Below are 27,062 nucleotides of genomic sequence, written 5' to 3' on the forward strand. Positions count from 1 at the left end.
TTTACCGCACGTGAGAGGAAAAAAAAAGATACGTGCACCAAGGTCAACAAGTCCTTCCGGTTGCCATCTTTGGTTAGCTAGACCTGAAACACGGCGTTGTCCAAACGAGTTCAACGATTTCTTACCTTGCTGTCGGTTGACCTTTTAAAGTTCGTTTTCTAAACGAGTCTTTTAGGGATGTGGAAATATCTTCCAAACCGCGGTAAGTGGTGTTAGTTGACGCGTACCTCAAATCTGGGTTTGTACACAGTTTAAGCTAGTTTAGCTGTCTGCTAACAACTTATTAGCATTGTGTTGCCTCAATCGTCTCAAGTGTAAAAGCAGTGATTAAAGTTGCATGAGCGATGCGAGATTGAAATTAAACTTGTAAAACTATGTTATTATTTTTAATATAGTTTTAATATATTTAATATAGTTTCAAATGTTCGTGTTGAATGAGAAGCTTTAGACGTAGATAAAAATAAGCACCTGCGCCATGCGTTCCTCACTGAGACCGCTACTTTACTGCTGGAACATTAACCCAAAATACATATAGACATTTTTTAAATTTCCTTTTTAGAGAGGCGTTGAATGTTGTTGAATGTTGAAACGGACATATTGAGTTGTGTACTACAGCGCCGGTCTCAATGCTGAGTTTGAAATATGCTGAAGGACATGGTGGCTGTCTTTACCTGGGTAACACTGATACTGAGCAAAACTTGGAGTCTCTTAGAAATCCTATAAGAACTCTTGCATACCTTGCTTAACTTGCTTACTAAGTCACGCTATATCATCATTAGGATAAATAAATACAAATAGCTTTATTGTCTGTTAAGATTTGACTTTGACAACTTTGACAACTGCAGTTCCAATTAGCGTTCTGTTGCCAGAAACCACCCTCTTTGCAAAGAGTAGCACAAACTATACCAACCCACCCGACTGCATCTAAAAGCTGGACCCCAGTGAGACTGGATTCCTAAGTGGAATGTAATGGTTTATTCAGTAAAACCATTGTGGTAACACTGTATAGTCTACAACATCTCTGTGTCCATACCAATAATAAGTGTTACCATGGAGCACCATCCTCAGGATTTATATTAGGTTCATCTTTTATACAACTTAAAATAAATTTTTGGTGTCAACGCGTTACTTTCAGTAGCCCGTTGCTGTTCAAGTCAGTTCCTCTGAGTAGTTTTAGTTCATTCTCAATTTGTGTTTTGTTATGTTTCATCTGGTTTCCATTGCTATTGTTCAGTTCTGGCTTCTCTTGGTAACAACAGCAGCTTTGTGGGAAACTTTGTTTTTTGTCATGTCAACGCAGTGTATTATTATATTCCTTATCTTGTCACTCACTGAAACACATGAATGTTGTAATTTATTTACAACTACCTGGTCACTGAATTCTTTTCCTCTGTAAAATACAAAGCAACATATATACAAATATATGCAGTGGGTGCTGTCCATCGTGTTTGTGATGATATGTTAAAGGGTAATTTTACCACATACTCCCCGCTACATTATCTCTGAATAGGGAGAGGCTAATTTCAGCTTGGGGCACTTTTGCACTCCAAATAAAGAAATGCTTCTGAGAAAGAGAAGTGACATGTTTCCTGTTTAAAAAGTTTCATGCATTGCCGTTTAACTTGTTAGTGCAAGAAAAAAAGGTGTTAATGAAATGAACAATGGCTGTGTGTTTCTTTTTAGCTGTTGCAATGTGCCTGTGAAAAAAGGCTTATTTAATATTTAGAGCATCTCTACTAGAACTTGAACTAACTTATTTCACATTCATTCATTCAGGTTTATTGATCATTGAAGCTGTGACTGTACAAGTCTTGTGTTTTGTTTATCAGATAGGCAGTTGCTTTGGCCCTGCAGAAACCCTGTGGGACATTATGTAAAAATCTACTACTGAGATGTATCAACAAGTAAATCCTGCGAGCACCCAGTACAAAGTTCATATGTGCGTAATTATGTGTTTTTCTCTTTGTGTGCTCTAAACAAAACACTGCCGCACAGCCTATGTTTTATCATGTTGTGTCTTCTGTGTGTGTTGACCCCTCACTGAATTCAGGTTTCTCCCAGACCAGCGGAAACTTTTGACTCAGGTCGATCTCTCACTGTGTATGTATGAAGCCCAACTACAGTGTGTGATGAAATCAGTGACTTCATAGAGATTTTTTTTTTCACTAATCGTGTAGGGATTTTTACACCAAAGTAGCTGTTATTTTTACATTTCTGGTAGTATTTTTTGCTATACGTGTGAAAATAGTGGATGTTAGAAGATAAAATATGTAAGAGTTTGTTTTAATGGCGACTCCTACAAACTGGGTATCTGTGGTGTGCATGTTTAAGTTTCATACAGCTATGATTCAAAATTATACTCTGTAGTCTGTCCTTTGGCAGGTACCTTATCCAAATTGATTAATTGATTTAAAAGCAAAACCAGTTCAGTTTGAGATGTATTTTGGATTTCTTAGTAAATTCCATTATTTGGCAAAATACATGTTTGGCAAAATACATGTTTATTTATAATGGGTCATTTTTAACAAAATTTTAGTAAGAAACAGATCACAAGTCGCAAATCTAAAAACAAAAACATGATTTACAATAAAGGGAACAATACAAACTAAACATTTATGCAACAATACAAGAACCTTAAACAAATGACAGCATCCAAAAAAAAAAAAAAACTCCTGAGGTACAACACAAAAACACACAAAAATAAACTTGTAATTTTCCACCGGCACACAATAGCAGATGTATTCTAACTATGAGACAGTATATTAACATGGTTAAATTACAGTGATTTACATAATGATGGGCTGTTAAAATGTATTTTTAACATCTGTGCCCAAAATGGAGGTGGATGGAGTCTAACAGAGTAGGACAAGAAAACTAGCAGTAGATTAAATTTGGTGTAAGACAGAACATTTACTATTGCTAAATAAGAGGGTTAAATACCAAAAGTGGTTAAAGTTTAGTTTTAAACTTTTTGTTTACATCTTTGATTTTTTTTCCTTGAAAGTTATTCACATACATATTGGAAGAACTATATCCTACTAGTAATCCTGTGACCCTTAGTAGGTTAATCAGTTTTGATAACAGATCAATGAGTATGTGAGCAGTAGTGGACTTAATTACACTGTTAATTTTTATGTATTGATTTTTATGAGTATTGATTTGTTTTTGTTCCGTGTTGACATTTCATTGGTTTGGCATTTGTGGATATTTGGTTTCATTTAAAATTTTGAGTTGGAGAAAGACACGAAAAAAACGTAATAAATATCCCATCACAGTGGTGTGGTATGTGCCTTACATCCAGGTCTCACCCCCTTAGTGGTTATCCTCTTCATATTTTTAGATATAGCTGTGACATTCCCAGTCTGAAGTCTCTGCAGTTAAGTTACTGTAAGTGCTTGTTTGTAGGTAGTAGTTTGCTGGTCCACAGGTCAGCGTGCTGTGATGTGAGTCCCCGGGTTAACGAAGGAGAAGTTTCTGAACATTGTCTGGTCGACGCTGTTGATGAGTGTTCGATCGGCACAGGACAGTCTGGGCTTCTCGTTGATAAACTCTTTGTCAAAGTTACTGCAGTCACAGGGGGATGTCTAAGAGGATAAAGACAAAATATGTTGAGAAATTTTTTACAACCCTAATTCCAAAAAAGTTGGGATGATGTATTAAATCTAAAGAAGAACAGAATCCGATAATTCGAAAATCTCATCAACCCATCTTTTATACCTAATAGAACACACACAAAATATCGGATGGTTAAACTGCAAAATTTTAACATTTCATGGAAAATATTAGCTCATTTTAAATTTGATGGCAGCAACACCTCAAAAAAGTTGGAAGAGGTTGATGTTTACTCTTTCCTGCGACGCCATGCTGTTGTGATGGATGCAGCATGTGGTTTCGCATTGCCTTGCTGAAATATGCAAGGTCTTCCCTGAAAGAGTCGTTGTCTGGATGGGACCATATGTTGCTCTAAAACCTCTGTACTTTTCAGTATTGATGGTGCCTTTCCAGATGTCTAAGCTGCTCACACAGTAGGTACAAATGCATCCCCAGACCCTCGGAGATTCAAGCTTTTGTCCGGCATAACAAGCTGGATGATCCCTCTCCTCTTTAGTCCACAGGACACGGTGCAGATGATACAGCTTTAACTTACATTTGTGGATTGCACAGTGAACTGTGTTTGCAGACACAGTGATTTCTGGAAGTGTCCCTTGACCCCATGCAGGGATGTCCAGTAAAGAATCAGGCCTTTTTTATAACATTTTCACATCATTGTGACCTGTAGTGTACTTACTATAGTTGGCCTGAAGGGTGGCGCTATCTGGCGTTGTTCCAGGGCCTTCCAGTCAGTGCTGCTGAAGAAGTTGTGCATCCTGATGTTTCCTTTTACTCCTAGTCGCTCTTCAGGCTCTCTAACAAACAGCTGCAACACAAATACATATGCTTTAACATATTTGGAATTAATATTTGCTGCTGTGGTGTTACAGAGGGTTCGTTTGGAGATGCAAATCTCAGAGTTTGACACTTTTAACAATGGGAGTCTGTCCCAAAACCTATTTCAAATGTTGGAAACAAGTGATGTTCTGTGAGAAATAGTAGCTAATTAACTTTTTATTCTCAGTTATATTTGGTGCGTGTCATTGTTGAATGAAACTCAACAGTGTTTCTTCATTAATTGTACAAATAATTTGATTTGGCACATGGATGAAGTAAATTCCAACTGTGCCTACAATAATAGGTGGCATTAGAACTACTTATCAAAAACTGAATTTACTTTAGTACCTGTAATTGTCCCAAGCATACAGCCATACAAACAGTAACACACAGTGTCTGACCTTGACTAGTATGTCTTTGGCGTCTTTAGTGAGCCAGCGGGGATAAACAGGGTTGTCTGTTCGTATAGACTGAAACAGTTCTTCTTCATCGCGCCCGTGGAATGGAGACTGACCAATGAGCATCTCGTACAGCAATACTCCAAAGGACCACCAGTCCACTGCGCTGTTATACTTCTGACCCAGCAGAATCTGTTACACAAATACATATAGGAATGTAGTTTTTGCAGAGCACCAAGAATTAAGAAACAATACAAAAAACAAAACTGTTTTATCTTGATATGGCTCCTTGTTGTGCAAGCAGCCATTTGTAACTGAAAATAGTAATTTCCTTTATTGTAGCACTGTTGGTAGCTCAATATAATTTATTTTATTTATTTATTTTTTGCATGACATGGTTTAAACATGTCATTTCCTTTTTCCAAACAAAGCACATTTGAAAATAAACTTCCCAAATATGGTTCGTAGCATGAAAGTGCAGAGCACATAGGTGTGTTGTGCTATGTTTTTGTAATGTAGTAATTTTTTGTTGCAGTCCAGATCAGGTAGCATAGAAATTGTGTCCATTGTGAAATGTTTGTGCCATTTATAGTACTTCTTTATATTCTGCAAACTGGGGCAATGGGATTTAGAATCGAACCATTTATACTTACACTAGTTTGTGGTTTTGTTTTCTTTTTCCTGCCATGACATGCTCAAATATTTGCAGAAAGAGTGTAGAACTAGCCTTTAATGCTGTATAAAAGGGAATGTGTGGTCACCTCGGGGGCGATGTAGTCTGGTGTCCCACAGAAGGTGGATGTCCGTGAATCATCCTGCATGTTCTCCTTACACATGCCAAAGTCTGCTATCTTTATGTGACCCTCAAAGTCCAACAGCACATTATCCAGCTTCAGATCCCTACAGACCAACAGGAGAATGAAAGAACATAGGAAAGAATTCTCGGTTTGGCTGTCTGAATTGTTTATTATCGATTCAGTTCTTCGTGTTGCTTATACTTAGAACCAACCTGTAAACGATTCCTTTAGAGTGCAAGAACTGGAGCCCACAGATGATCTCAGCTGCATAGAAGCTGCAAGGAGGAAGAAGGAAAAGAATAAATTGTATTACTTCTCCTCTTTTGTGCTTGTATCACCTCATTCGTTACTAAAAACTCCAGCCCAGTTTTTATAAGTGCAATAATTACGTTTGTTCTAGAGTTATATTTTTCCATTTGTGGACTGGATACATACGTGGCTCTGTGCACGTCAAACTTGTGGCAGGTCTGGATGTGGAACATGAGATCCCCTCCATTCAGATACTCCATTACAAAAAACAGGTTTTCCTGGATTCAGAAAAGCAACAAAGTCAAGTGCTGTGTTTTTCTGCATAGGATTGGAATCAGGGTCTAGGGCTAAGTGTACTGCTGTGGGTTTATGTTTTATTATTTTACCTTGGTCTGAAAGGTACAGTAAAGATGTGTTAGGAAGGGATTTTCCCAGGCTAAAGACAGGACCCGCCTCTCCACCATAGTGCACTCGACATCATCGTCCATCAGGACCACGTCCTTCTTTAGAGCCTTCACCGCAAAAAACTGGCCATTCTTTTTCAGTTCAGCTAAAAACACCTGTAAACAATAAACAATGCACTGAAAAACTAATCAGCAGACAACCTTTCTCTCAACCTTTTGCCCACCCACCTTTACCACTCTTTCTGCTGCCGTTTCTGAGGTTTAGTTACCACCATTTTTTTTTAATGGAAAGTAGCTGCACAAATAAGCGACCAAGTCTCACAATGAGCAGTGTGTTAAGAAAGACGATGTCCTTCAGGACCTCTTCGGTTAGTGTGATTACCAAATAAGTTTTTTTTTTTTTTTTTTTTTTTTTTTTTTGGTGTTGTCTTTCAACTTAAATATAACAGTTTAGTCTCTTTGAGAAGTTCATTTAGAAAATTGTGAAATGATTTGCTATGTATTGCTACTTGTTAATTGTATGTCAGTTATGTAAATGCCATTCTGCACTTTGCTTTGTTTTTTGGATCAGGTCATCTCCACTACCTTGCCAAAGCTGCCTTTCCCAAGCATCTTATGCAGGATGAAGTCCTCGATACTGAATTTGGGCTGGTGATCCTTCTTAGGTACAGCGTATAGAGGTTCCTCTTCTGTCAGCTTCTCTGTGACCATCCTGCAGACGTCTGCTGGTCCCTCCCATGAAACGCCCTGCATGTCTGGAAGAAGAGGCAAGTCAGAAAATTGGAAAAAAATAAGTCATTCCAGGCTTGATCATAGGAAAGATTTTAGAGTTGTTATACCTTTGTTTGCAGGCGTAGCTGTGGATGGTAAACCAGATGGAGATCGGAGCATTCCCGGCTGACAAACACTTACTGGACCATCTCGACCAATTATGTCAGGGTCTTTGGTGCTTCGGGCCTAAAGGTTAAAGGTAAGACTATCTTAAATCAGTTGGTTTGTTGTCTTTAGTTGCAACGTTCTAAAAGCAGTTTTTAGTCTTCTTAAACTTGGTGTAAAAAATGCTTTGGAAGTAGTATTTGCCACATCTTGAGGTTTATTGGCATCAAAGATAAAAGCAGTTCATCGTAATTTGCATAGTGCATCAAAAATATTTTCAGAAAGCAACAGATTCGTTTTTCTGACCTGCTGTTTACTCTCGATGATAGCCAAAGCTTCAGCCATCAGTTTTTGGTTGACCCCACAGAGGTTGGCTACTTTGTTCTGGCATTTATGATGAATGTTCATACTACATTCTGCACAGAAAATACAGTATAATCATTGTGTGTGTGTGTGTGTGTGTGTGTGGGCACATATAGTAACATACACAGATTCTAGCAGCTCACAAAGACTGAATGCATAATGTGTTAGCTTGTATTCAAATTGCAATTATTTTCGCCTTGAATACCATATTTCCCACCTGCTGTGGCAGCTGCAGTTTTGAGAACTTAATGCTTAATTCTGGCATGAAATGTTGTTCATTATGTGCTGGGCTAGTATTTTACACAAACTACTTAATTCATTTCTTACTCTTAATCTTGATTCTAATTAATGATTCTTTATGGCACATATCCACTCACTGGCTACTTCATTATGTACACTTGTACAATCTAATGCAATCCAATACCGCAGCTCTGGCATAATTTCTACTTTTTACAGCATTATAATTTTTAATTTTATTAAGTTAAAACTGGGCAGCCCATTGGTGCACTGCTACCGCCTCACAGTTAGAAGGTCATAGGCTTGCATCCCGTGTCATTTTATTAACATGGTACCTGTACTCTGCTCAAGAACAACTTGATTGTAATTGAATATTCTATGAGCTAATATCGTTAAATTTAAAATATGAATTGCACTATTTAATGAAAAAATGCTGTTGTAGATTTTACCGGTCAGTGAAATATTTGATTGTGGGTGTGGTTTTAGTTATACTTTACACAACCACCTGCAATATTCATATAGCGAGAAGTCATATCACAATATCAAAAATAACTCCTGCATCTCACCCTCACATTTGAGCCCCTGCTTAGCGAGGCCCCACAGCAAAGTCCCACAGTGTTCACAGAAAGTGGGGCTTTTGTAGTTGTAGACTTTAAACCTGTGGGGCATGTCGATCTTGAAGCGCTCCTTGTGGATCTGCAACACACGACCCACAGCTTATACAATGGAAGCCTTAACTCACGTTTAGCCATGCAAACAAAGCTAATGGCAATAGTACTGACACTTTATGTTTTCAGACAGTGGGTGGCAGGTTTTACACTCCATATTACCACATGAGGTTTTGCATTTTGTTTTGGTTTCATGATTTCAAGAGGCATGTGGTTGAGAAGGAAGTGAAAGGAGCCAAAAAAATCAACTCAAGAGAAAATACAATTGTGTGTCCCATAATGCCATGTCTGCAGGAGCTAGCTGTTTGATTAGTAAGCAGTAAAACCACAAGTTTTTAAGTCTTGTTACGTGTAGCACATCAGCAGTCACCAAATTTAACTCCTGACTGCTCGGAAGATCATGGTGTCATAGAGGGATTTATCTAAAAAAGTGGTGTGTCCCTTAAAATATGTGTGAAGCAGATACTTACCATTGTTTCTTTGCTGTTTATTGCTGAACCGGTGCATTTGGCAATAACTTTGTCTATGCATTTTTTGTGGATAGCTGCATTGCACTCTAAAATAAACCAATATGACTGGATTAGATACATGGGAAAGGCAAGAAGGCATCATACAAAATTTGCCATCCAGTACATCACAGGAAAATGAACTGACACTTACGTCTGCACTGGTACCCCTGCTTGTTAAGACCCCTGCAGTGGAGAAAAACTGGTGAAATTACTAATATGATAATGAAGAAAATGACTAACTTAGTGTTTTGTCATAAAATTTTGTTGCATACCAGACAAACTCTTTGCAGACAGAGCAGAAGGTCGGTTGTGGGAAGAAAGTAGCACTGAACTCGTGACATTTGACAACATGGACTTTGGCTTGTTTGATGGCGCCACGTCTGTGATGGAGGGCGAACAGACCCTCCCTTTCCCGTTCAGACTCGGGGTCTCCCTCAGTTCGACCCGGAGCATCTGAAATGCATTACACCAGCTTTTTATTCAAAGAGAAAAAAACTGATGCAAACAACATGAAGTTTTAGACTTAATGATTTCTCACTGAGAAGAGGTTTTTACACCAAGGTTTCAATTTCTCACCTTTTGTAGATTAAGGAATGTGTTGATGAGTTTCATTTTCACCAAAGAGATAATCTTGGAGCACCACTTCATTATTTGGGCTTGTATTTTTATGCAGATTACTATAAAACATTTTGTTTTGCCTAATCATGGAAACTTGAATAACGAAAAGCTAAATTTCTGGGTAATAACCAGTGAAGCAGTTTGGGGGCTTTTTGTTTTGTATTAATTGCCTGTATCGTACTTGCGAGCTCGTTACATTTCTCTAACCTGACCTGTTCACCTGCTTCATCTTTATGCTTTTTCTTTATATCACTTTTGCTTTATGAGTGTGCACGCTGTCAACAGCCCTGGCCCAAGGTGTAAAGTTTCCAGGTTGCCCATCTGTCAGGGAATTGCTTAGCTGTTAAATGTTATAGAAAACCAGTAAATAAAAATAACTTACAGGTCAGAATGTCTAAACAACAGGACATAAGTGATTTTTATTAAATGTGACCACTGTGCAACATCTACAAAAGAGAGATGTTTGAGGAAATGGGTAACTTGAATGCTAATGATCAGTGGGATGTTAAACTTCCCACATGACAAGCTTTAAGGTGGAAACCAACTTATTTTGATAATCCAGTAAATTGTAAAATACTTGACATTCAATTTATAAAGCGCAGCCCTAGTTTTCAAATTTGTGAATGAACGTCAGGTAAAGAAAAACACCTACACAGGCATTGATGCACCTTGGATTGCGTAACATGTTTCAGTTTATCATAAATGACCTGCTCTAAGGCAAGGGATTCCTTTCTGACTAAGCTTTCCTGTTACAAATTGGTTTGCAGCTGTAGATGAGTTATAAGCTTCTTTGCTGTAACGTATTTTAGGTCAACATAATTATTCCTCCAGATTGGATACCATACATATAGCTGCAGAGGACTTTGGCACCATAAAAAGAGAGAAAATAATCTGCTACTTGGTAGGCTAGTTTTTTCTAATACAGACAAGTGTTAAAGGTTACAAAAGTGTTTTGTGGTGTACATTAAGCAGAAAATGCTGAGGACCTGCTCAGTCTCAACAGTTATCATAATGCTAATGTTCATTAAATAGTCAATGTCATCAGTCTTTTGTCAGTTTTGGTCAGTATTATATTTGTGTTTTTATCAAACTCTTACTGAAATGTGACCATTAAGTTTCAAATCTGTCGTAAAATAAATTCTTTGCGGTCACGTGTGTTTAAAAAAAAAAAAAAAAAAAAAAAAAAATCCCACTACATTTAAGAATCACCTGATTTAGATTTTCATAGTCAAGGGTTGAGATTGCGTTCAACAGATACAGTCTACGTTGAATAGTAGTGGTAATAATAGCAGTTTATCATTTTAGAGGGAGTTGCTGTAACTATGGCTTGATGAACCGCAATGATCAGTACAGTATTTCTCTGCATCTCACGCTTTACTGTGAGTGCAACAGGTTTAGCAACTATATCGAACATATCCTTATTTTATTTATGTTGTGGCTGTCAAACCTCGCTGTCATTGAACGTGGATGTCAATAACCAAGAAAGTTCCAGAACCAAACTCACTTAAGTCACAAATTATCACTGAATCAAGCTCAGTACATAAAAACACAGTCATATGTTGTTTATATGTATTTGGAATGGAGTCATTCGCCTGCAGAATAGTGGCTGAATATTTGGCTGCACCCTAAAAATATGGAGTTCAATTGACTATCACAGTTTATATTATAATAGTGACACTGTTTATAGTGTGTGCTTGGGTGAGTGGCTTTAGTCAAGGAGGAAGTTCCACAGACCAAACTGTCACTCGTTACCAGTCACTGTGCCACCTGTTGTTCTGAACAGTGATTTCCTATTTGCTGGGTGTAAAAATAGAAAGGTGGCTTCTTCCCTTTGGTTCTAGGTGACTTCTCAGGCTTTTGGCAGGGTCTTAATGTCAAGAAAGCACAGTGAAAGGAGCCTAACACACACTCCACGTTAGCAGCATTAGAACAGGCAGTAAGAAGAGGATAAAAACTTTGCTTTTTGGTTCAATGAATCTTATTAGGCTTGTAAAAACAGACACGCATGCACTAGATTTTGCCTTTTTGAAGAACTGAACAGATTCACACGGTTGAATAATTTCTAACCTTTATGATTCAGCATGTACTGTGCATCTCCAGTTTTCAAATCAAAAAATTAGAAAATTCCTTCAAAGCTGCAAAACTGTCAAATTAAAGTGTCCACAGGATATTATTCACTTTCTACTATCGTCGTAGAAAGTGTTTTGTAGATGCTGATAAGAATATTGTAGCAAAGAGTATTGCATGAAAAATACATTTCATTTTTTAAGAAATTCTATATTCATGTTTTTCATTTAGCTATTTGGTTCAGCATAGAACTTGTTTCAATCAGTGATGGGTGCAGTAACCACTGTGCTGCAATATAATGTTGTTCTTACTGAGGGTGGGGTAATATGTTGAGCTACTTACCACTTTTTTCCAGATAATATCTGGCCTCCATCAGCAGGCGACCCTGTGGCTTCAGCTCCAGCTAAGTCAAAAGGAGAACAAAAGCAGCTATTTAGGACAGGAGTTCATGAGAAAAACAGTTGCGTATATAAAAAAAAAGGAAGAATGTTTCATCAAGATGATGATGCATGAACTGAATTACATAGACATCAGGCAGGTCAGACTGTTTGTCATCACCGTGACAAGCTAACTAACACAAAAAAAAAAAAAAACAAGCAGACAGGTCCAGACTGGGGAGGAAGTTTAGTCATGTTTCTGGTTTGATTCAACCCTTTTAGTCTTTCTCTTTGTTAGTTTTGCTAACAGTCACAAACAGTCAGAATTTCTTTCTTTCTGAAGTTTTGGTAAAGAATCAAATCCTCTGGTATACAAAAAGTGTCTCTTTCTTTCTCATTATTGAAACATAGCTCACAGACTTACAGAAAATGATTTTTGTTTTCCTGCTCAGTGGGTGTAGGGACATAGCAAGCTTTCAACTATTCCACACTTAAAAAAGATTAACCAAAACAGGGGCGTCGAACTCTGGACCTCAAGGGCTGCAGCCCTGCTTGTTTTCTGATTTTGACACCTCTGATCTACAGCTGAGCTACCATAGATAGAAATGTATTTTGGTAACTACAGCTACAGCTAAACATAGTTCAAACTTCTTTGTAATGGCAGCCAAACTGTTTATATAATCTCTCCATTCATACAGGCATTTTACTGTCTTCTTCTTTCTTCTTTTCCTTTCGGCTGTTCCCTTTCAGGGGTCGCCACAGCGAATCATGTGCCTCCATCTAACTCTATCCATTTTACTGTATTTTTATATATTTTATATATTTTTACTGTAAGCAGGCTTTCGTTATGCATGTGTGCATTTAAATAAAGCTGATCAGAAACCTGGTTAAAACTCAGGAAAGCAGGATTCTCTAGTTCTCTTCTTCATTTACTGAAACCTGGTTCCTCATTTACACCAATGAGCCATAACCTTATGACCACTGAGAGGTGAAGTGAATAACATTGTTCATCTTGTCACAATGGCACCTGAAAGTGAGTGGGATACATTAGGCAGCAGTTAATATGTTGAAAGCAGAAAACATTTCAAGCACATGCATTTAAACGACTTTGACTGAATTCTGATTGGTCAATGACTGAGTCTGAGCAACTATAAAACTGCAGCTCTTGTGGGTTGTTCTTGACTTGCATTGGTCAGGAACTAGAAAAAAGAAAAACCAGTGGACTGGAAATAGGGTCATGGGTGACGAAGGCTCATAGCTGCACATAGTGACTGAAGACTGGCCTGTGTAGTCTGATCCAGTAGAAGAGCTACTGTAGCTAGAAGAGCTAAAAATGTAATTCTATCAGAACCAGTGATGCAGGTAATGATAGTGTGAGAATACACGGTGCAAAATCTTTGTTTTGCTGTTTCAAAATAAGAGGATACTAACTTTTGACTGTACCACTTGCCTAAACATTGTTGCGGACAAAGTACACCATCATGGTAATAGTACTCCCTGATGGCAGTGGCCACTTTCAGCAGTACACTGAATGCTCCCACACTGCAGAAATGATTGAAGAATGGTTTGGAAAAAGTTTTTGGTGTGATTTGGCTTCGACCCTTAATTCTCCAGATCTTGAACCGATGGGGCATCTGTGTGATGTGCTTAAAAAAAAGAGTTTTTATGGAGGCCCCACCTCGGACATTGCCTGACAGGCAAAGTAAGGTTTTTAGTAAAATCTCTTTCCTGCTATGGGATTTCAATGTGCTGTAAAAAGCCATTTTGTTGGTGGCGCAGCTAAGGTAATGTGTAGCACAAAAAAGGAGAGATTAGCCCATTTTAAACAGTTGGTCTTTTGTCCCAAAAGCAAGTCAGCCTGTCTGGACTCTGCCAAACAGCTGCTCTGAGTGCAAACAAACACACACTGTACTAACCCAGATCTCCAGCTTGCCGTTCTCCTTCTTGCATCGCGTTGCCAGCGAGTCTAGGGCCACTGTGGCCTCAGATTTCAGTTCTGCCGTCCGGTCCTTTACCATGACATGCATGATGCGACCACGGTGGATGTGGGCATCAAAGGTAGTGCTCCATGGTGGGTACATGGTGGGTTTCTTTTGCTTATACACTTGTCCCTTTTCTGTACAGAAAGAGCATACATAATATGTAATAGCAAAGTCACTTCTTTGTTGGGAGGACTATTCTTTACTTGGATGTTTCTCAGCAACAGCCAGGAAATATTATCAAAGCTGAACAATTTTTCATTTTTAGTTTTACTTCAATACCAAAAAAAAAATGCGTCAGCAAATTAAATGTCTTACTGGCAGGGAAGATGTAGTCACAAAGACGGGTGCAACCACCACTAGTGATTTTTTTTTTTTTCTTCAATAATGCTATATGCTGCTTAAGCCAGTCCTTCTATTCAGATTTCTCTTTATCATATAGGTCCAAAATGTATTAAAACACATGAACAGGCCACTCTCTTGCACTGAGACTCGTTCCTTCGTCCTGCGATTGAAAAACCTCACTAAAACACCAAATGTGTAGCAGCTGACCAGTGTAAAGAATCCCAGTCTGCCCCTCTTTTACAGTGAAACATGCGGTCTAATACACTCTTACACCATTTAGTCAAGCGTTAGTTAATATAAAATTTGGGATCTGAAATTTGGACGTGTTATCACCCCGCCAGCAGACCTTTTATGATGATTATTTTCCAATGTTGAGATTTTTAATCGCATCGCATATAGAAAAAAAAAACACTCTTGGCATCCATAATTGACATCTGCTGATTTTTCTCTGCAATAACATCCCATATATCCACTTATGTAATGGCCACATGCTATCCTGCTGCTTCAACAATAAAGCCCACTAAGCTTTTTACCCTCAAAGTGATCTGGAGGCTCCATATCCATTATAAGCTCACCACCTCTATGGCCACCCGCCCTGCCAGCTGCCGTCTGTGCCTATTAAAGTACCCGGAAAGAAAAATAAATCTCCTCACACACACTGGCTACAGCAGTTCGTGTGTGTGTGTGTGTGTATATTTTTTAAGAAATGTATCTTGTGGCATTCTGCAGACTGAGAGGTGACATTCTATTGGTGTCAGCCAGGACTCCGTCAGTTCCTGTGTTTTTCTCTGAAAAAATACTAAGGTGTCATTTACTGTAGACTTCATTGTGCTTTCATGTTAGTACTTCATCAAAGGTCTTCACATTTTCCTCTTTTAGTTGCAGTAGCATATTATCCATTGTCTTTAGTGGAGACACTGAGTTAAGCACTGCTTGAATGCTTTCAGTTCAAAGTAGTTGCATTTCCTTTTTATTTTAAAAGCTGTGAGTTGATCTTTAGAATCACCTAGTTAAATCTAAATCCGTCTAGTCCAGCAGCTCCGCAGTAAATCTTGCATTGATTAAGGTGATGATGTTAGGTTTGTTTGATTCAAATTAATTTACAGAGTTGTTGATTAAACTCTGTAATCGTTGTTTTGTTCTGTAGTCTGTGCTGTTAACTGTATTGCAGTATACGTAGATAGCTGTTAATTCCCTTTAAGCAGGTGACAAGTACACCGATTTTGATTTGACTTTACCCCTCCCAACAATCAGAGGCACATTCCTGATTTGAGGCAGGTTGCAACTAATTTCCAATGTATTCTGTAGCATGAAGGTTTTGGAAACAGGATATTATCTCTTCAGACTGGAGTCTCCCTGATTTCATAGTTGAAAGTTGAAAATATCAAACATGATTGACGTTCCCAATGTAGTATGAAGTAGCAACCGTAACTAAGCCACAGTAACTAGTCTTGATCACATGACTTTCTGTGAGCTCTGTAAGATCCCTGGAATTGTTTGTGCTAAAAATACATTTACTTTTAAACTTGAAAAAAATAAATCAGTTGTTTTGTTTTTATTAGCACAAACAGCAAGTGTGTGGTGCTGCGTCTTGACTGAATTGTCTGTTGTGTACTTAAAATCGGAAAATAATCAAAGGTAAATCTGTCGTCTGTGAGCTTCAGAGTTTTTTTTAATCTGAGAATACATTTTAATGAATTAATTTTTTCATATCAATACACAAGCATCTTTGTCATCTCATTATCATTACTTTTTGTAGTACTTTGTTACATCTGATGACATGACATTGGTTTTCTGCAGGGCTTTTGTCTAAGAGGAGAAAATTAGCTATTTTGTAAGTTTAAAGCTACATGCAACTTTCAGCAAGCATAAGACTTAAAATTGCTCTCTGCTATAAATTCTAAATAGCATAAAGAGAATTGAAAATATTTTGTTTAAATGTGTTGGTATGTATTGAAAATGATTTTAGGTAATTAGGTTCTCTAGTTGATGTGGTGTCATTTTAAATGTATGTAATAAACTACCGACTGAGTCTACAGTATTTGATCATAAAAGCCGTGACTCAGTTGGTTTGATTCATTTTTGAATTGGAGTCTAAAAGTGGAAGTTAACCAAGAATGGCCCTCTGTTAAAATACAGCAACAAGCTGTCAAACACGATTTTTCCAAAAAGCGAGGCTACGTTTCAAATGAATGCTAACAAAACAGGAAATGTGCTAAAAATCTGTTGAAATGTATGTGAGTAATTGCATTGGTTATGACTTCTAAGCAACACAGAGTTGTGTTACAATAAATTCAGCTATATAGCTACGTTCATTCACTAGTTTCCTTCAAGAATTACACAGTTGATGATTTTTGACTAATGTGGTTGACTAACAAATACATCACTTTCTGAGGGACCCGACTCTTACGCATTTTATTGTTCTTCAGGGCCATTGTTGTACAAACACATTGGACAACCCTTAATTACCATGAAAACACACACACACACACACACACACACACACACACACACACACACACACACACACACACACACACACACACTTTTGTTTTACTTATCATCATGTGGATCCTCTACATATTAGCTATAGCACAAATGGACGTGTACATCTGGGACTTCAGAGTATGGAAGTGGCCAAAGAAAATCACTGCAGACCCCTCACCCCCTGCACACCTGTTTGACCTCATTCCCTCTCATTAAAACAAGATGCAACAGATTCTTCTCAGATGAACAAACAGTTGTCACATTATAATAAATAATCTCTGCACAGTAACATTGTGACAGTTACGCAGACACTGTACCTGTAAGTTTCCGTACATTAATGTAATGATGAACACAATCTGCAATAACTTTGTAGATATAAATTGCAATTAAATAAAAGATGGACATAGTGCACATTCCCTCACATCTGTGCATATAAATGCTACTTTATGTATATAAGCAGTTTATTAAGCTTCTTATCATTTATACAACAGTTATACATGAGGATTTCTTCTTGCCTTCATGATTAACATAACTGTACATAATTACTGTTTACTGTTTGCGTGATGCTAGTGGAGTCAAACTCCTTGTATGCAAAAAGATACTTGGCCAATAAAAACTGATTCTGAATATGTAAATGTGGATTATTCTACTATTGAAAATTGTCCCAAGTAAGTTCTCTATTTATGACTGACTTACATTTTCTACAAACTACCAGAGCTCAGGTATTAGAATAAAATAGAAGGGTCTGTTATTTCTTCAATTTGTAATTAGGTTCCAGCACTTATTTACTTACATGAAATGGATTGTCTTTGTTTATTAAAATACAACAACCATTCGCATATACCTAAATGTATTATTTGTTTATTATTATAAACAACATATTTAAATTATTTTTTTTTTAAAAAACATGAAATTAGAATGATATTGGGGGCATGTAATACTGCCATTCTCTATATGACTTATTGTACATACTAATTTTACAGGAAAATGTCGAAGTATCCATCCATCAAGTGAGGCTCAACAGTAGAGGAGCATGCAGCGAAACAATCACTATGAACTATGAAAATGGTTAAAAAAATGGCTGAGTCAAGGTCCTGGCCTTTAATGCCACAGACATGTTTGTGGAATGACCTGAAGCATGCATTTTATACAAGGAAGCCAACCAGCATCCCTGAGTTGAAGCGGTTCTGTGATGAGCAATGGGCTAAAATCACTCTAAGCTAATGTACAGTGCTAAATTTTACTGGTAAAATATGGCCACACCAGTTACTTGAAACGTACCAGTTACTTGAAAGGCGTATGAAACGAAAGGTTCATACACCTTTGCCACATACACTTGTTTAATTGGGATCCCTAAATCTAGTTTTGGCACTTGTGTAAAAACCTAAAATAAAGACACTTCTAAAGGCTTCATAAACGTAAGCACCACTGTATAATAATATATTAATAATAATACTGCCTGCTACTCAAGCATTTGTTGTTCAGCACTGTCATTCAGCCATGAAAAAGATTTTTATCTGAGGTAAAAATAAAATGAAACTTAAATGACATTATCCCTCCAGTGAGTCAGTAGAGTGTAAATAAAACAAAATGCATCCTATATTTCTCTGTTCCAGTCTTGTGGTTTTACAGACAAGGAAAAAGAAACAACAGAACCCTCCCCCCCCTTTCCTCTCAGTGGCAAGCTGTTTTTAGCTCTATCCTGCACTCATGTTCACCAGTGGTTAAACCTAACCAGATGCAGGACAAAGATATGTGCTCTTGTGTCTGCTATCATGTCGAGAAGTTTCACAGAGTTGTGACGTTGGATGTGAATCAATGACCGCAAAGAAGATCTTGAACAATGCAATACATATTAAGTGCTATTTTAAAAAGGCGTGCTTATTCCTTTGAAAGTGCCATATTTTTATTTTGTTTTGGTGTTAAATTGTTTTTTAAAAACACAATAATCCTACTTTACGGGGCCTGCCATCCTATACCTCAGATTCCCTGTATTCTTTACATACCCCAGTATTATACACAGGAGAAGTAAACTGCAATGTCAGCACTAGTTTCAGTGTCTTGGTGAGCATTAAAAAACGTAATCGCTCTGTTTAGTCACATTGCATAGTGTCATCTATTAAAGGTAAAGGGTGGATCAGTTAGCCCATCTTATTATTAATACATCAACATCCAACTTTTTGAATGTCTGTTTATTCACAACAGGCTCTGATGGTTCTACATTGAACAGACACATTTTCTGGGAAGCAGAAGGATTATTTTGTGTTGCTGTAAAAGATCCAGTGAACATATGGTGCTTAGAGGACAGACTGTTAAAGCTTTCATAAACTTGCATGTTACGTTATTATTTTGTGAATTATCACTCTGTTAAAAGCAGTAAGGAATACATGTACTACTGTAAAATGTTGTATGTGTACAGTTAGCTTTGCTAGCTCAAAGTTTTATTTTATTATTTGTATATATACTTATTTTAGTCAAAATGGAAAAGACAGGTTAAGTTTCAACTAATGACCACACCTCAACTCATTGATGACCTGACAGTTTTAGGCTCTGGGAACTCTACTCACTATTTTCTGTCATTTCACAGGCAATGAATGATTAACTGATAATGAAAGTAATTATTAGTTTCAGCTTTAAACACTGGGAGCACTAATACAACCACATTACGTCAGCTTGTGTAGCTATATTTCATGCACATAAATGAATATTAATATGAATATTTCTCACTGACCTGTGTTGATGGCCTCCTTCATGTAGACAGCACAGTACGGGTTTAGCACCTCTTCATGGTAGGCCAGACCAGGATCAATCTCAAAGTTCGAGAAGCCAATCCGCAAGAAAGGCGACATGTCTGCAGGTTATTACTCTGACTTCCACTCAAATATCCTAATAAATTCCACGAGACCTTGTGATAATTCAGCCCTTTGCGAAGCAGTTTTAAGTGATGAGATTTCTTGACGTTGGAAGCAACTTCTATGTCACCAGCAGCCGCTGCAGCACACACACAGACTGCTCCTTTTCCTTCAGAGGAAAGATGGGCTGGCTGGCGAGGAGGAGGAGGTTTGCTTTTTTCCGCCCTTGATGCTTTAACCAACCTATGAAAGGAAGAGAGAGAGACATAAATGGAGAGAGAGATTTCATCACCCATCGCATCGTGACATCAAAAGCTCACTGTGAGCGAGTTCCCCTGCAAAAGCAAAACTCGAGTCTGCTCCAGCTGGCTGTCAGACTGGGGTTTTACACTAAATCGGTGACAAATCTCCCCATATGGACTTCTTGGATAAAAAACACAAAATGAATCAATAGTTTAGCCTGTGAGGGTGGGGGAAAGTGTGCGAGGAGCCGAAGAAGAACAAACCAGTCTTATGAAACTCTATGCATCAAAATATAACCACACATACCTTCAGGACTTGTAAACCCCAAAAGTCACACTTGGCAGAACCTTTGAGCACTTTGCACAAATACAAGCAATCTCTCCAGAACAGCTTTGCATAACCAACTATGAATGAGTGGTTATATTTTGATGCATTTCTACAGTAACAGACTCGTGTTGCCTCTACTGAAGCAGTTTTGATGTCACAGTCTTTGACGGTCACTGTGACATTTGAGGCCTGTGTGTGTGTGTGTGTCACTTTCTGTGGAAAGGAGGCTGACTATAAATAGAGCTGAAATACTAGACAGATCAGGAATATACCATTGCCTAAGTCTGCAATACATGCTGTTGTGGTCACCATCGTCAGAAACTGGCACAATCCACCTTCTTTACTGTAATTCCCACTGACTTTGAGTCACTGGTGTGGACAGACAAAAATAAAGTTGACTTACTTTTTATACCCTAGTGAATAAAAGAATTTGGTGCTTCTATAACAGTATTGTTCTATTCTGACAATAACATTTTGTTTTGGACCCAAGTTGTTTTGGAAGTTCAAACTAGATCTTAAAAGCACAAATGCAACATCTACTTCAAATTAATATAATGGTCAATACTGTATAATGCAAAATGTTGCCCTTTCCCAGTAGTGGGAGTGTCAATCATTAGCACATGAACAGAGAATAAAAGTGAGCTTTGAAGCATGGTGTCAGAGCGTAGAAACAGTAGAACTGGGTATAGACCTATGATGCATGGTACCGACCAATGCTTTTCTGCAATGTAAATGCCACAAGTAACACTCCAATAACTAAGTCTGTTTCCTGTTAAAGAAGCACAAACCTGCAGCAAAATGATAATTTCAGCTTTTCCAACAATGTTTCATCCACTGTCTGTATTTGTTGTCATAGGAGGCTTGTTTGCTAATTGCTATGAACATGCTAAAACGAGAGCTGTATGTCCGTGAGTGTTCGCGGTCTCTCTCCCTGTCTGGGACCCAGCAGCTCCCCCACTTCCTAACAGCCCCTCTTTCTGCCAGTTGTATTTGCTAAGCTGTGAATCACATCAGAGAGAGAAAGACGGGATTGTAGAGTCACTGCGTTTACATGCACTTGAGTGACCAAGTTCCTTTGAAAAATAGGCCTTTTCAGGTAATTGGGGAATGGCATTAACATGCACTTAAGCATCCTGATCACTGGAAATGCGTGTATACATGCAGCAGCGCAGGAGCAGAAAAGGGAAAAGAGGGGAAAGAGAGATGCAGCTAACCCACAGCATGTGTTAATTAAACAATCCGTAGGGTAAAGCAACTTATTTAGATTTTTAAATGAGGTACTTTGTGTTAGTTAAATTTTCACTTGGACTTTATGTGGACCTTATAATCTTTCCCTTATTCATTCAGCTGCGTGTTCCCATCTGCAGCCTTTTGTTACGCACGTGCACTGTTGGAAAAACCTGATGTGTATATGTATATTTTAAAAATTGTTTTTTTTTTTTTTTTTTACGGCAGCCTAATGGTGGATTAGTTAGAGCTGCTGCCTCCAAGCTAGAAGGTTTCGGATTCGTGTCCCCGACAGACCGTGGGCTTTCTGTCTAGAGTTGCATGTTCATCCTGTGCTTGTGTGGGTTTCCCTCCTGCTTTTCTCCCACAGACCAAAGACATTCATGTTAGGGTAATTGGTGACCTAAATTGGGCCTGTCCCTCTGCGTTGGCCCTGAGACAGACTGGTGACCTGTCTGGGGTGTAACCCGCCTCTCGCCTATGACAGCCCTACACAGTATAAGCCTTTACAGATAATGGATGGATGTTTCAGAATCTGAATTGAAAAACACATCTTTCAGGAACTGGTGTTGATGTCAAGGTATCGGTGATGGTACGGTATTCATTTTACTCAGCCCTAGAGGTGAGCTGTGGTATTCATGGTGTAGAGAAGACAAATCAGCAAGGAGTGAAGAGTGCAACTGCTTAAATTAAGCAATTAACTTCAGATGAGTGTAGGTGTGGCTAATGAGAAAAACAGAAGAAAGGAGAAGTGACTGTACAGTATGTATGTGTGGCAGCCTGATCAGGTAAGAGAAAACAGCTGACTGTGACTAGCAGTTAATAATAGAAGAGAGAGGCAAAGCAAATCAAGAGCTGGGTGTGTGAAACTGCAATCTAAAGGCTGACAAAGTCAAAGATAATCATGGCAATAGTTGGTTATTAAGCTGTTGGGTAATTTCAAGCTGCATGATACTAATAATTATATTACCAATGAATGAAATTATTGTAAAATGGTAAATGGTCTGCACTTATATAGCGCTTTTCTACCTATTGGCACTCAAAGCGCTTTACACTGCTGCTTATTCACCCATTCACACTAACAATCACACACACACATTCATACACCGATGGGGGAGCTGCTATGCAGCTGGCCAACACTCACTGGGAGCAACTAAGTTGGGGTTCAGTGTCTTGCTCAAGGACACTTCGACATGTGACCGGAGGAGCCGGGGATTGAACCAACAACTGTGAGACTGGTGGACAACCGCTCTACCTTCCTGTGCCACAGTCGCAAAAATAAATATATGAAACCAAGTGATTCATCAATCAATATGATGAATCATTTAATGATAATTCCACTCAGTTTATAGTATTGTTTTATCATCTTATTAGGTTTCACAGTTCACTTTTGTACTTTGACGTACTTATTAAATTTTCAATCTATCCCATGGCATATTTATAAGCTGTAGCAATCAGCTACATCAATGTACATTTAGCTGTTATAGTAGTTGCTTTATCAGAAATGTATTAAGTACATTTTTACTTTATTAAGGGGGATGGACATTTTGGTTCTAGTTTTTCTTACAGTTGGATGCAAGTCAGTTATGGACATTTTTAACTTGTACAGTCAAATGAAATGATTGATTAGTAACGAAAGTAGTAAGCTAGTTATTTAATCAGTCAAACATTATTTAATTAAGTGTTTCAGCCAGACTTCAACCATAAAATGAAAATGGGTTGGGAAAAATAAATATCACGTCCTGTTGATGATCTCAACATACGTGTACTAATGCTTCCTACTGAAAATGACACAAAAGAATATCTGCAAGTGGCTCTGTGACATCTGTGGTAATTTGTGTCTAATTATATTTTATAAGTTGTTGTCATTTTGTGCCTCTCTTTGGAATCTGTGTCTCCTTGCTATAACTTTGTCTGGTTTTGGTCATTTTTATCTCTCTGGAGTTCTGTGCACCCAAGTAAGTGGTTTAGTTCTCAGTCCTCCTGGCTATATGTTGAAGTGTCCCTGGGCAAGACACTGAAGCCCAAAGCTGTTCTTATTATCTGCTATTTTGAAGTCGCTTTGAATAAAAGCATCTGGTAAAGGACGAATTGGAATTTTAGCATGTTTTAACTATAGGCTCTTGGCTATGGGACGTCTGAGCTCTGGAGGCTCTGTAGCTGTTCAACTTGTTGGGTTATCTATTTATGACATCAGCTGATCTGGAACGTACTTTAGGTAAACATTACCACAGTTACCACCTTATTTGCATATGAACAATTCATTTGTCACGGTAAAATGTTTGTTTTTTACCATATACTATACCTCTCAAGATAAATAGAGTTTGAACCTGACAGTCTAACAATTCTAACATCTAACACCAGCTTTCTCACCCACCCACTCTCATCCTAAAGTACAGATTTAAACATTTCAAATGTGCAGAGCTGCAGCCTCCTGTGCAGTGTGAACCTGTTAAACAATGCCTTCATGCAGGAGGAGTAAAACTTCCGGTGCTTGAGTTACGACGAATAAACCACACTTCCTGCCTCTGAGGCGGTTTAATTTTTCGTTTTGAAGCTTCACAGGTGCGGCTCTTGCAAACACGAGTGAAAAACACCAACACTAAATTACAAAACACAGCTGCCCTGAATTTTAAAAAGGTGGGCAGAGAACAGCAAAAACATTTCAAGGATGAGTTTTTTTTTTTTTTTTTTTTTTTTTTTTTTTTTTTATTAAATACTCTAGATCTATTGTGACTGAACTTGAAAACAAGCTAGTACCTAAGAAAAAGAACAGATTGCAGTGTGAAATTTACAGTTTTCTCCATCTTCATTTGATTACCGCAATATATTGTAGATTTCTTGATTAAAATATATTTTTACTCAGCCTTACATGAAAATATACACATTCAACAATTTTCTAAATCATTCCTCATTTAAATTAACAATTTAGATCATATTTGCTGTTGCCGTTGCATTAAAATGCTGGTAATTACAATTTACTGGTGGCCGGTGGTGCTCACCAGTTATTTCTTGAAGACGGGTAACATTTATGTGGTTAAATGAGTAAATCGGATGATTAAAAAAGTGACAGGAACTTGCATCTTAAAGAAAAGCTCTTTTTACTTTAGTATATAATTTTAAAGTGAAATAGTTTGTTTTGAAGAATACTAACGAAAAAAGTATAAATGTGATCAGTGTTGCTAACAATTTAATGATTGTTTTGCAGTTGACTTTCTGCAGACTTGGGCAGATAATAACTACTTTTTCTTGAGCACAGGGACCAATATTTCTCAGTGAATGTGCCTTCATGACCGACACTGTTCAGTTTGGTGGACAGTCCTAACGAAGTGAAAATGACTTGTAGATGTATCTGAATTGCCAGTTTCCATTGTTTGTCTAGGTTTGCGCTAAATTTTAATTAATTGTAATGCCACTGGTTTTTACTAGTTTTTATTCCCATATTTGGATCTTTTCTGTTCACTTTCTACAGTGTCTCTGTCAGTCTGTCTGTCTCCCCTGTCTCCTCTGTCTGTCTGTCTCTCGCTCTCTATGCAGTAAATTTTCAAATGATTGGTAGTTCTGCGTCACATTGTGGTAACTTTCATTTTATGTGATTTATGCATTTAGTTTTCAACCTTTTTTTTGTGTCTATTTATGGCTTTCATGTGTTTCTTATTGGTCATTCTTATCTTTTTGTAGAAATTCTGTGTGTCTTAACTGGGCTATGGGACCTTCTTGTTGACCAATGATAGTATTACCTTCTTAAACCATTGCACCTAGACTTTTGTTTAACCGTTTGGTTATCTGTAATCTCAGACTTTATAGTTTGACTACACTTTACATGTTGTTGGGTGACATATTTGAGTCACTGAGCAAGTTTCAACACTTTTCTCTGAAAAGCAGTGGGTGGTAATTCCACCCACTATCTATGTTATACATAAGCCTGCTTGATATGTGAGCAGATGTAGACAGGAACAACACGTTGTGGTTATTGTGATAAGTAGCTGCTCATCTTTATATTTTAAAGTGTTTGGTAAATTTTTGGCTCTGAAACATCAGGTCAGGCCTGTCTTCAGCTGTTGATGAAGACTAATGTGCTCTTCCATGCATAAAGCAAAAAACTTTGAGTTAATTTTTAGTTATTTATTCTACTGAGCTATGAAGTCTTTGTTGTTCTCTTTTGTGTCTTATATTTATTATTTTCAAGACAACAAATAAAGAATAAGCTGTACTGACCAGGCTTTACAGCTTGTGAGCACACACTGTTATGTGAACAGGCATCAGGAAGCCATCTGAGGCAGTCTGTTCACTTTTCTCCAACCACCCATCAGACCTCAAATGCCACCTCCACCACCCTCATTATCCTCAAAGCTCAAACACATGCAGAGAATACAGGGAAGGTCAAGTACCAGTATGCCAGCACCAGAGACCTTTCAGAAACCTTTTATGAGAGAAGGTAAAGTCAAGAGCCTCCCACCTGACCCTCTGTAGAGTGCACCATCAAAGGTGTGTGTGTGTTTGTGTGTGTGTGTGTGTGTGTGTGTGTGTCTAACCAAGGGAGTATAGAAAAGATCTGTCATTTTTGACAGGAGTCCATTTTTGACTGGAGCTGCTGCTTTGACAAGAGCCCTGCCACTGAAAAACCACTGAGGTGCAGTGGTAAAAGGTCCATCCACTCAGGTTCTTCAACTTAATTTAGTGGTGTTTTACTAGAGCTTAGTTGACAACTATAATTAACAGTTACATTGCAGGTTGAGGCTTCTTGCAATATATACTGATTAGAAAATAGACACTAACAATGGAAATGAATTCCATGTTTATCTTAGTATGGGGATGCTTAATATTTACATGGCCTCCTCTGAGCACAACTATAGGAAGCAAGTTAAAAATCCGCAACATCTTCCTATGTAGGGATGTAAATATTAGTGCATCAGCAATAACAGTCCATGCTACGACATGAATTTTATGACACAATAAACCCCCTAAATGTTTATAATAAGTAATTCATGCGCAAATTAGCACAGCAGAAATGACTAATATATTTGTTAAAGAAGTCACTGCTGCCTAAAAAGTACTATATTATTTACACTTATTCAGCTTCATAATACCTACGTACTTTGAGGTAGACTTTTAATGCTGGGCTCAAACCTGTCTCAAAATAAATATGTCATGCCAGTTCACAACACTGTGACACTCCATGCTGTTGCATCTTAACCCAGTGTTTTCTCCATTGATTTAATAACTGTTAAACCGTTAAAACAGTTTCTACATCTGCTTTAATAAGCTCAGAATCTTAGTTCAAAAAAAGAAAAGAATATAGAAGAAAGCACTATAATGTCTAAAACACAAATCCTAAACATCACATGGAGTGGGGTTGCTCACTTAATATTGTTATATCTGTTTCATCACATGTGAGGTTTATGTATGTAAACCGTCATATAATCAATCACACGTGCTTTAAAATACTTAAAGTAGATGTTAAAACTCCAAAATGCTATTTTGAATCTCGGGTGAATTAAGGAAAAGTGTACTAACCTGTAAAAGACAACTGTGTCCACTGAAGCCGTTCTCCAGCCGAGCATTTCTCTGACAGAGTGGTTACAGACGGTTCCTTCAACTGTGATATCGC

At 37.9% G+C, this 27,062-nt stretch overlaps 1 protein-coding gene across 1 annotated transcript; it reads right to left on the minus strand.

The window, feature by feature from the left end:
* Positions 1 to 2,482: 2,482 nt before the first annotated feature.
* prkcq (protein kinase C, theta) lies at positions 2,483 to 27,062 on the minus strand. The gene is made up of 18 exons (XM_067490806.1): positions 26,969 to 27,062; positions 19,534 to 19,897; positions 13,908 to 14,107; positions 11,957 to 12,017; positions 9,202 to 9,382; positions 9,081 to 9,112; positions 8,891 to 8,976; positions 8,319 to 8,448; positions 7,459 to 7,568; positions 7,116 to 7,233; positions 6,862 to 7,031; positions 6,259 to 6,432; positions 6,059 to 6,150; positions 5,836 to 5,898; positions 5,588 to 5,726; positions 4,830 to 5,018; positions 4,289 to 4,417; positions 2,483 to 3,584 (listed from the first exon to the last, which is right to left on the minus strand). The coding sequence occupies exons 2-18, from the start codon at positions 19,649 to 19,651 to the stop codon at positions 3,429 to 3,431; spliced, it is 2,148 nt and encodes a 715-aa protein (XP_067346907.1). The 5' UTR covers positions 19,652 to 19,897; positions 26,969 to 27,062; the 3' UTR covers positions 2,483 to 3,428.

The sequence above is a fragment of the Channa argus genome, chromosome 21, assembly GCF_033026475.1.
Source record: "Channa argus isolate prfri chromosome 21, Channa argus male v1.0, whole genome shotgun sequence".
NCBI lineage: Eukaryota > Metazoa > Chordata > Actinopteri > Anabantiformes > Channidae > Channa > Channa argus.